Genomic DNA, 12,100 nt, shown 5'->3' with positions numbered 1-12,100 from the left:
AGGTGACTTATAAATAACAGATAAAAAAACTGTCAGCTCTGCTGAAAGATGAGAGAAATAAGGGGCTAAAAAGAAGAACAGAAATAAGTTTGTGAGCACAACTGGTCTCAAGCACTTAGACTGATTAGGTTCTGAAATCCCAGACAGTCAGCTGCACCATCCAAACGTGTTTACATTAAGTAGTAAATATATAATGTGTGCTACAAAGAGGAATTCTACATGAAAGATTCCCAACAAGAAACATACCGTGGGAATAGGATCTTATTTTCAGCTCTTTCTGCCTGCTGTTCAAGCCCATGCAGGGCATTACCATTACAGGAACTTTATTTGAAAAACAACATACCTGTTTCTTTTCTTAATATTTTATACACCACACAGCACAAGAAAATTGACAAGATGACTGTTCTGCCATAATCCTATTTCTGATGGAATTAACGAGAGCAGCATTTCTGTGATCATCTCAGAATCTTTTCTCTGAATAACGGCGGTTAACATTTGTGCCTCGCTCAACAAATGATACAGCCTATTAGCGTACACCAGAAACCCAGAAAATGACACCTCCATAGCTTCTTTTTTCCCCCATATTTTGTTGCGTGTTTTTTTTTTAAAACTTATTTACTGCCATCTCCTGGCACTTACACGGTAATAGTATTTATGCTATTTAACAACAGTTAGCACTCCGACTCAATCCTATTGAAATGCTGAAATGTCAGAATCATCTCAGGAATGTCTTAGAAATACTGCTGTACTTTTTGTGTTGCTGTCCTTCATTCTGGAAACAGCTAATAAGCTAATACTGTTCCTTGCATGCAGATTGGGAAAAGGTTCACGGAGCTTACCTTTGTCTGGAAGCAGCAGTAAAGTTGTGTTAGGTATGGATGTTTCCGTGCTAATGCCAGAATTCTCTTTTCTGTCATTGTACAATCTACATCATCATCTTGAAGAATAACATCTTTCTTCAAGACTTTCACTGCATACACTTCATCTTTACCTTTTAGCTCAGCTAACATGACCTGAAACAAACAGAAAGTCTGCTTATATAAGCATAACATATCACAAATGCAGGGTAACATATGTGTTTTAATATATTAGAAATATAAAGAAATTTAAAAATAACAGCGGAATGATAATTACATACAGGTCTGGATGAAACTGCATGTTCTATATAATTAAGTAATGTAATTTTAGAAAAAGATACCTTCAGCAGGCATTAGATTTGAGAAAAGCTGTGTCTAGTTTATCTGTTAGTTAAGAATGCAGAGGATAAAATTTTTTCATCTCATTTTTAGAAACATCTTAATGAATGCCTATTAATGAGATTTTAAAAACCAATAAAATAAGTAGGTTAGTAAAAATATTAATTTATTTCCCATTTTTGGCAGGTATTTGTGTATGATGAACATAATGATATACAACCACACACACAATTCTGGCACTTTCAAAGTTGTTGATTTTAACCGTTATTATTGTTTAAAGTTTAAGTCCTATACTCTGCTCCACCCTCATCAATTCCCTATTGTGGGAAGGTATTTGGTGAATTATATCTTTGCGGCATACATAGCGTTTTCAGCATCTCTCTAAGATTCTCCTGCTCGTCAGATCTGAGTGGAAATGTCTGAGTTCTGCTTCCTCCAGCACTTAGCACACCCACCGAGGAAAAACAAACACACATAAATTGTTCTGTGAAGTGAGTAAATTTGAATTGGATATTATCTAGAGAGTGAATGAACTCCTAGGCTCCTTTTTCCTTTTTCACCACTGCTATACACCTTGCAGAACACTGTGTATATTCTTCACTTCATTATCAATACCCTGAAACAGTGAAATATCGACATCTCATTTCAAAATGCTTGACCTTGGTTACCATAATGACCTAAAGTGCAGAAAATTGCATTGATCAGCAGGCTGATGTTCACAATAAAAGCTGTTTTTACCCAGTGGGTAAAGAATGGAAGGAAACCATTAGGGTGGAAGCATTTTCTGAATAGCAGTATGAATATTTTCAAAGCAGAACAGTCAAAAATAACCTGCGCACCAAAAAGAAAACGCTACCCACCTTGCCAAAGCTGCCCTTCCCTAATACTTTGATGAAGTTGAACTCTTCAAGGCCTATTCGCTTGGTCTGGGCTTGTTTGAGCTCCCCATTTTCACCATTCTCCCCAGATTTATTAAGCTGGTTGTCTGTCGATGTTGTAGCTGTTGCCCTGTGCTCCTCTCCCCGATTGTCAAATGATAATGCTTTCCTAATGTTGTTTTCCAGCTCTTTGATTTCTGTGGAAATGTGAGGAAAAGCATTCACTTTAACTAAACATTAGAAAACCAGGCTTTGTTTGTTCCATATCAGTTTTGGGTGGGGACATCCATCTTGCATCTCCCTCCCATCTTCTCTAATCAGCATTCGTGAATGCTGTGCAGTGCATTCTGTGGCTAAGACTACATATTTAACAAACTACTTCTCCACCTCACGGTAACCAGCCAAGAACCTGCTGTTACAGGAAGGGTGGCCTTTTAAAAAGATCCTAAAAGAATGACACATCCAAAGCTTGAAAGATAGGTCAGAGTAATAGCCAAATAGTTGTTTCAGGGATTTTGGGGCATTCTTGCACCACAGAGAAGCACTTTGTTTTACACTGATACACCTGTCTTTCTGAAGCACTTACTCATCTTCCTGCTTAAGTATTTTATAGTTCTATCTTGAAAAGTTCAAAGAATAGTTGGGTGTCCCAGTCCTACTTGAAGTCAACGTGCACAGAGCATCTTACTCAACTCCAGTTCTTATCAGATGCCCACCAATAACATATTTGGCCACCTAAGAGTGTTGCTTCAAGGAGCAATTGTAGACCTGCTAAATGGTTCTGAAGCTTTCTAAAGGTTAAGCACAGTGAGTTCCAGTGAACCTCAGTGACTGCCTCGGGATCTTACATAGTGCTTCCTCCTTATGGCCTTAGAAGCAACAACTTTCCTGACCAGCTACAAAATTGTGAAATTGGTGAAATTTAAATAGAATTTAAATAGAAATTAAATCAAATCAAAGCTTTAGATACTCCCAAAATATTATTTAACCAAAAAGTTGTTTGTGAAACCAAAGGGCTGAAAACTTAAGATTAAATCTGGGCTTAGAGACTTACAGTAAGTATTGTCATGGAGCTTTGGAAGCTTTTTCCCCCTCAAAATAAGGGTGAGAAATCTCTCAGCTGTAAATAATTTGCCAAGAATTTGATACAAAAGTATGTGCCTTCATATCTCCTGATGTAAAGAAGATTTTTCATACACTATGGTATATACAGGATAATACACAAAGGTATCTCACACACTATCTGATTTTTAAAAAACATACAGCAGAGCAGATTGTAAAAGCGCTGCTAACATACGCATTCTGTCAGTCAGTTTCATAAAACTGGGTCATATCATTGGGAGTTACAATATTTGTATCAGAATGAATGCATGAGAAGAATGACTGACAAAAAATATGGTTTTATCTTCATAAAACCATCTTCCTATCTTTGTATCTTCATCTCTAAATACCACACAGACATTCTAACATAGCCTAATCAGACGGAAGTTGTTATTTTCACAAATCTTCAACAAGGAATTGCAAGAAGACAGTTTCATCTCAAAAACTTATTAGCTATCCTTCAGATAAATAAAGGCTTGCTCCGAATCCATGGTACTATCTAAAAATGCTCTTACGCTTACGATGAAAAATATATTCTCCTTATGCAAAGGCATTTAGTGAAGCAAAGACTCATTCAGTAAATTTAGCAATATGTTAAAACGACAGTTTTATAATTTTTACTTGGAAAGTCATTTAATTTTACAGGTCTAAATGAAACAAGAAGTAGGCCTTTTTAAAAGATTTTCACATTTCATAACTTTCATAGTTGATGCTCCATATTTTGGTGGTAACTGCTTGCTTGATTTGAATCTACAAAAGCTGCAGCTGATTGCAATAGCAATTTTACTCCTCATAGTCAAGGATATTAAGACAATATATATCAGTCAGGAAATAAGAAAAGATATTAAACCTTGATCACATGGAGAAGTTGGTGCTGACTTTGACCTATCATCTTCTGTTGATGCGGTTCCAGGGACTTGTTGCTGAGTCTCTGCACCTGCAATCAGCTAAGAACAATTCCAAAAGGGGTACTCAGCAATGAGATCCTCCACAGCAGAGTGCCAAGATGAAATTTAATTTAACAACATTAATTCACAAGGAGAAAGTATGAAGGAAACTGAAGATGTTCTAGCCTTGATGAATCTCACTAACTGGACCTCAACTCATACAACACATGGCATCTCTTCAAACACTGTCCAGAATATAAACAGAGAAAGAGCCAGAAATTCAAAAAATGTAAATTCTTAAGATTAATAAAATGTAATAACCATACTCAGTAAGCAGGAAAGTTTTGGAATAGCCACCCTGAGCCTGTGTAGAAATCTGTCTGGTAAACATATTTAGCTACATCAAATATGAGCAAGCACTGCAAACTAACTAATACAATAAGAACATTGCAATTTGCTTTCTCAGGTGTCACAGTTAAATATATTTATTTCTGAGTTTTCTATGTTTCTGTTATGTTTCTATGTTTCAAGGAGTGTATGGGGGCCAAGGGTGCAATAACTAGGAAAATGAAGCTACAGCAGAAAACAGAGACAATATTTTATAAAAATATGGTAAAATTTCTGTATTTCTGAAAGTAAAAACAATGGTTCTGTTGTTACAACCATACAAACACAGATAGAAAGTGTGGTCAAATTCTGATCCAGGATACACATTATGAAATCAGAACAGTTCCAACAACTTTGGATGTACCTGAGGTGACCTACACTTTCTGTTCCAAGAACAGCAGCCTAGTTCTTCCTATAACAGGAATGATAACTCTGGATCCAATTAAATCTGGAACTACCATCTGGTAAACAGTTCCTCTTTATGAGAGGTCATTTATCAGCATATATGAACAACATCATGGAGTGGTATAGTGTCTCAACCAATGAACTACCACACCAATTCTGAGACAGATAGTCATTTATGTTCTTACAAACAGTTGTGTCAGACCTTGTCTTTCTGTCAAATCTTCTTCCTCAACTAAAAACAGTAAATCTTTCCAAGCTGTATAGTCTCCAGGTTTGCAAAACGCTACTAGATCAAAATAAATTTCACAATGAAGTTCAGAATAGATGATCTGCGCTTAAAAATCAAGAGCCAAAATCTTAGTCCTGCCCTGATTTCCAAAAAAATTCTTGCGCAAGTGGGTGAGATTCTGCCCCACCTATTAAAGTTACAGTGAAGTAAGGCTTATCTCATTTTTTATATGACACCAAGCAGTTAAATTACCTTTTTCCTTCTCTGTCCACTATTTGTAATCTTATCTGGAGTGACTCCAAGATCTGCAAGAACTTTAGCTATGCCTCTAGCATCCACTCCGCAGTTTGGTGCCACATTTGTTTCACAGCGTCGATGTACATTCATCTTGCAAACTGCAGTGAAATGCATCAGAAAAAAAAAAACTTAAGTAAATTAAATATTACCTCAGTATGCATTTTGTCTTACTTAGAACAGACTTCATTGGACCTAACAATACCTTTTTCAAACACAATTCCAGTAGAAAAATATTTAGCTGGGTTTACAATGGCACTGAATGGAAATATAAAATGGTTAACCTGGTTATCAGTCTTTTGCTATGGAAATATAGAACAGTGGCTTCAGACTGTCCCAAGAGCAGATACAGAAACCAAAGAAAACCTCTAATGATTCTGCAAATCTTAAACAGAATTTGAACTGGAAAAACACCTTCAGAGCTCAGATTTTAACCATTCACTGCTCTCAGTCTGTCAGAGCAACATAAGTCTTTCATATATTAACACCTCTTACTTGATTTTACTCAAGAAGATTAACTCCCACTGTAATCAGGCATAAAATCAAGAGTGTTTTATTAGAAGTCTATGGCACTATCAAACAGCCTCTGTCTTCAGATCACAATCTATTTGCCAAGGTCTTTCTCTTAAATGCCTTCGCTAGCATATTAGTTGGGGGAAAAAAGTTACATTGCTTCCAGCTGTGGGAGAGAACACATCTGATCCATTACAAATAGCAGAGAATAATTTTCTTAGGAGCCAGAGAATACATTTTTATCTTAGCCTTCACTGCCCTCTTGTGGAACAAGGCATAAAGAAAGCAAAACTCCCAAGTGTAATAAAGTACTATATTAACATTCAGTCAATTTTCTCACTTCACTACTTTCATTAGACCAAAAAAAAAAAAAAAAGAAATCAAAAAAGGTATGTATTTATAAAGTGATATTTCTTTATATTGTTAATCAAGAAAGGTTTCAACAGAGTTTTAAACAAAACTGAGATTAAAACCAGCCATGCATGTTGGCATTATTTATGAAGTAACCATAAGCATTTCAGAAAGCAGGCACCTTTGATTTACAAGTATCTTTCTGCTCAGCAGAACAGCAAGAAGAAATTGCTATGCATCGTATTTTCCAGGCAAAGCTTAGTGGCAAGTTAAATATTTGACTTAAGACCCATAATAGCAGAAATAAAGGAACCAAACTGCTTGAAATAAAGAAAGCAGGAAAATTTTGTGTACTGTAACTCCATGCAAATGTTTTATAAAAAGAAGTACAGGAATAAGCAGCGAAAAAATGCAAGAATAATTCTCTGGAATACACTTCTCATGAAGCTAGAGCACCGGACATGCAAGTACGTTGCTGAAGAAAGGAGCATTGGTCAACACTTGTCAAGAGAGAAAAGAAATCATTTCTAGCTCGGATGAGTTCCAGATTTCATGCAGACTGTATCATATTTTGTAGGCACAAATTTTATGACCACATAGAAAGCAACATAAGCTCTCTGAAATACTGCATCTCCGACATGCATCTCCGACACTGTAGATTCATAAATGTGACCTACATTATTTCCTACAGTCCACAGAAAATGAGCCAGTATGGTACTTGAGAGGGAATATGATATTGAACTAATATATTCGCAGATCAAGCAGAGAGATACTATAGCTTTGATTAAAAATTAAAGAGCAAAAGAATCAGGTTTAATTAAAAAATCTTCTCTGAATATAGCTCCACTATAATTAAGACAGCTTTTGAACAAAATCCTTAATAATAGTAAAGTAACAGTATTTAGAATCTGACAAATCACTAAGCACTAGCAAAACTACAGGGGAAGGCTGAAACTTCAGAAAGCTCTTTATCATGTATCATTTTGCCTTGAGACAACCTTCTTCTTTCCCTTGCTGGTCAGCAATTTGTGACTTGAAATACGAAGTCACAAATAATTCATCTATAATTATGTCTTATCTCGAATAACTGCAGAAGATAAATTTTATTAATAGATTACAGGGTTTTCTATATGCATGACTCAATGTTTCTGCCCCTTAGAAGAGCACATAATGTCTTTTTTATATTTATGAAGCTGAATCTACCCATCATAAAGGTGTCATAATTTGAAAATGTTTATCATTCCATCAGGTATTACTTCTTAAGGATCTGATATAACCTTCAAGACATCATTCACAAATCTGCACTAATTACAGCATTTTATTCATTATTTAAAAACATTACATTTCTTTGCAAGTGTGTGTACTGTTTTCTTCCCATTTTAGAATATATATCTCAGTTTGAAACAAGGAAATATGTATGCAAGAGTTTCTGCTGGTCTCCTTCTGAAATGTCATACACAGTTCAGGATATATAGTCCACAAGCTACATACAGAATGTAATGAATCATTTCCTTTCTGAATTCAGGAGCTAGGCAGACTATCACAAAGCATGATTAGCTAGATATATAGAAATATTTCATCTTCTGGATATGGTACAACATTCGTTCTGCCTAGCGTTCAATACATACAGTCATTTTTGAAGATGACATTAAAGGAAAAAAGCAGCGTAAAGTAGTAGTGTATAAGGCGTCCTATTGGAATAATGGTTTCAGAAGTTTAACAACCACCACTACAACCCTGAAAACACAGAAGGCGTACAAGCTGATGGGATGTAAATTGTCATGCTCCTAATTTTATGTCAACTTTATGTCATCCTTACCTTTGCATTGTAAACCTTGTCTCAAAAGACCCCAGAGCAATGAACCACAGTGGTCACAGAAGGTGGGCACTTTGTAATTGTGAATGCTGAACTTGTGAGGCATGTTGACACTAAAACGCTGGGATCCCACTTGCTGAAAAAAGGAAAGCATGGCATATTTCACTTTAATTAATCTCTTCATAATCAGTGTACACTGAGGCCCTGTTATGCTTTGAAACCCCACAGAATTTAGATCAGATGAAATAAGTCTGTGCTCAAATGATGATATTTTTATTACCTATGGTCCAGCCCAAGAGTTCTCACTATTTCATTTGGGGAAAGAAGGGGAAGGGCTGCTGTTGTCCAAGAGATAAAGACTAATGTCTGCTTCCTAGTACTTCTGGGAAAAACAAATTCATAGTTATCAGAAAAGATCTGTTAATGTGGAAGGCAAGGAAGTCACTCCCAATTGTTTTAGGAGCAGGAGGCAGAGCTAATATAGGACTAAGAAAGAGAAATATATTGCAACCCATTACTTTTTCACATTCCACTGTTCTTTAGGTTATGAAAATGATAAAAAGAAATTGTTACATTCAGGGACTCAAAGGTATGATTACTTACTATTTAAAGGATGTCCTTGATAAGTTTTTATATGGCCACTGTATAGCAAGAGATTTATTTTGATGTTTTTCCTTTCCTTTCCCATTACCGCTGGCTTCCCTCCAGTGATCTAGTACCCCTTCCAAACAATGAGAGCATTGCATCAGCAAACTGTACAAGCTCCCACCAGTCTGGAGCCTGGGAATATAAACCTATGCAAGATTTTATATCTTCCTGTGGCACTGGGTACTACTCAAAAACAGGACTAGCCAGATACAGTCCTGTATCACAATTCTATGCGAGAGATCAACTGTCAGACTTAAAATACAATACTTCTTGGTTGTAAACCAGATACTCAGGAGTGCTGCTAGTATGAAAAACAACAGTGAATTGCATGGGAAGAATGGGATCTCTTAAGTGTCTACACAAAGTCATATCAAAGTTGCAATAGTGGCTCTGCACACAGCTCTAACCCCTTACTATGCTTTTCCACACCTATAACTGTAGAATTAAAAAAAAAAAAAAAAAGCCACAGAAATGTACTTTTTCTGCACATTTTTTCTGTACTTTTTCTTTTATCTTAGCTAATCCTATAGTGAAAGACAGTGAAAGATAGTAGGGCCTTGTCACATAAAACAGAACAGGATCGTGAGGATAATGAGCTTTGATTAGCTTTTCCAATAAAACAAACAAGCAAACAACTTCCCTATAAGATAGGGCATTCACTGGCTACAGCTGAGGAATTACATTGTAAAAAGCAACCCCCCCCCCAGCTCTCTCCTGTCAACCCAGCTACACAAAAATACTTAAGACATTATGGCCGAGCAGTCTGAATAAGCTCAGTATGACTGTAGTCACATTAGTCCCCGGTGTCCCACTGTCTAGAGAAATTAGCATGCTTTTACTAAGCAAGCTTAAAAGGCCGTCTTAGCTGAGACAGGCCTTTAACCAAAGTGAACGGATTGCTTTGTTTTCTATTCTGATGTGAAGTATCTGCCCTTTGCAGATGTATTTGTCTCCCTGAGAGTACTGTTCCAAAGGCAGCTCATTTAGTTTTCAGGTGATATCCTCATTTATATAAATGCACAATATCATAAAGGCCATATTGAGTTAATTCCCTTCATATACAAAAGGTTATTAAAGATAGGAAGTAATTATGCTGAAAAAACTGTTAGCTATGCAGTACCTTGTGTTATCCCTACTGTCTTGTTATATAGTGGCCATGGGTGTTCTTCAATGCACACATGGCTTTTGTTCTACTTTTGGACAGCTTGGATGCGGTCTTTGTTGAGGTGAGCTTTGGTGAACAATTTCTGGGTAGTCTTTAAGGTTGATATAAGATACCCAAGCATACTCCATATACTATCCTCTGCTACTGACTCAGCCACACAAAATGCAGTTAAGGGATAAAGGGTCTGATCCTGATTCTTTTGAATTAAAATGACAAAGCTCATCTAACTCAGAAATGGAGAAGGTTAAAAATGAAAAGATAGAGATGGAACTCACTGAAACTTTAACAGAGCATTCAGATGTTATAAAAAGTTTACTAACTAAAATAAACTGCTTTACAATAATTTCCATGTAAATGAAACTGATTTGGTAATCTATCATTAGAAAGTGAATGCTACTTTACAAAAAGATCAAAAGATCAGAAGGCACAACAACCCTCCGTAACGTTTATTGATTAAATGGAGGAGACCGTGCTAATTTGAACAGATGAAAGAAATAGTTTTATCTGGAACATTTATTTTATAAATATTTACCTCATCATGAGTTTCCTGCTTCTTTAAGCCAGCACACTTCGTTATTATAAGTTCATGGCATCTCTTGTGGACTACGCAAGTGCAAACTATAAACAAAGAACAGATAAAAGAATGAGTTTTCATGAAGACTGATTTTAAAGTAAAAGCTTGAAGTCCAAAGACCAGCAACACTGGGACATGAAAGAGTCCCTGAAAGCAACTGCTGGTGTGGGGAGCTCTAAGTCTGGTTTACAAAGGCAGAAGACACGCATTTTTGTAAGACCAGTGCATTGTAAGAGAACTAAAGTCAAAATCTTATGTAAAACTATAAATCACCTTTTAAAGCACTAACTGTAGTTTTCTCATTCTTATGTAGTAATAATTATTTCTCTGATATAGTCCATAATTTCCACACATAGGTAAAAATAATTTCTGTCTGAAGAGCTTCCAGAGGAACAGAGACATAAAGACAATTCATTATAAAATTCAGAGAATAGAATAAATTAAATTTTATATTTCTTTTATAGCATATTGTTGTAAGTTGACAACAGAACAGGTATTTCATGAGGAAACAATGCTTTGTAATTATTCATACTGATTACCTAATGAATGAATGACATTTGCAGATGTGAGATATTAGATTAAAAATTATAAGGGCTATCACATTGAGGGATTCAAGGTCACTAACTCCTGAAAAAAAACTACTCTACGGTGAAATAATGAATTTTATTTTCCTCTAGCTTTGGCCACTGTTGAGATAAAAATATGGAACTCGGGAAATTGCTGCTGAGTGTTAATAAAGTAATTCTTATTATTTGCATTTATTTACTTATGCGATTTCATCAAGTCTCTCATAACAGAAAAATCATCACTAACTTGATGATTTGTACTCGGGTCAAATGAGAATTAGACAGAAAACTTCATCTCAATAGGTGACTGAATAGAAAACTTAAGAGTACAAGAAATTGAGAGTCGAAAATGAAGCATTTTGGCAGTCTTAGCTATTACCTTCTCTAATGATGACCTCTATAATTATCTCATCAATTTAATTACAGTCTTTGCAACTACCTGACATTTTCAGAGAGGAATCTTAAGGAGAAGAAATACTTCACAATTTTAAAATGCAAGAAGAGAAAAAAACAAGAAACCAGCATCACCAGAACTGCCTCAAGTCAGCTGTACACCAAGAGATAACTAGGATCTGCTGTTCAGAGATGTTAATTTTGCTACTACTTCATATACTGTGCCCAAGAACTACAGTTTTGAAAATCTTATTGTGACTTACTGTAAAGACTGAATCTTTGGTCAGATCAACACATTCAGACCTGCAGTCTTGTGCGAAAGCCTCGTCTTTGTACATATAAAATGTATTAATTATATATTATAATATACAAATTCAAACTTCCTACTGTACCCTTTCCTCTTACCTTGACATTGGTATCCCTGTTTGCCTATTACACCCCTGAAAATAAAACAAAGTGTTTTAGAAAATGTAGAACATATACATTTTAAAATTACCTTTTTTCACCCTCTCTTTACTGGACACACACAAGTTTAAAAGAATTTAATTCTTTTAATAGAATAGAATTCCTGTAATCAACAATTTGATAACTGTATTCCTTGACTGAGATCAGTTCAAAGCAGGAATCACATTTTGGCTACTAAGAGATAACAGGTTGGAAGACACAAGTCATGAAGTGTTTCAGAAGTACAGACATA

General features: G+C 35.7%; 1 protein-coding gene across 1 annotated transcript in view; it reads right to left on the bottom strand.

Moving 5' to 3' along the window:
* PRKCE (protein kinase C epsilon) overlaps positions 1-12,100 on the bottom strand; it is a 295,199-nt gene that overhangs the window by 98,686 nt on the left and 184,413 nt on the right. Inside the window, exons 4-10 of the mRNA XM_062571924.1 lie at positions 11,809-11,843; positions 10,403-10,488; positions 8,061-8,193; positions 5,336-5,478; positions 4,026-4,122; positions 2,057-2,271; positions 840-1,013 (exon numbers count right to left, since the gene is read on the bottom strand). Coding sequence (XP_062427908.1) covers positions 840-1,013; positions 2,057-2,271; positions 4,026-4,122; positions 5,336-5,478; positions 8,061-8,193; positions 10,403-10,488; positions 11,809-11,843 — 883 coding nt within the window. The remainder of the gene's footprint in view (positions 1-839; positions 1,014-2,056; positions 2,272-4,025; positions 4,123-5,335; positions 5,479-8,060; positions 8,194-10,402; positions 10,489-11,808; positions 11,844-12,100) is intronic.

Source organism: Rhea pennata, chromosome 3 (assembly GCF_028389875.1).
Source record: "Rhea pennata isolate bPtePen1 chromosome 3, bPtePen1.pri, whole genome shotgun sequence".
Lineage (NCBI taxonomy): Eukaryota > Metazoa > Chordata > Aves > Rheiformes > Rheidae > Rhea > Rhea pennata.
This window is presented reverse-complemented; position numbering and strand designations above follow the sequence as displayed.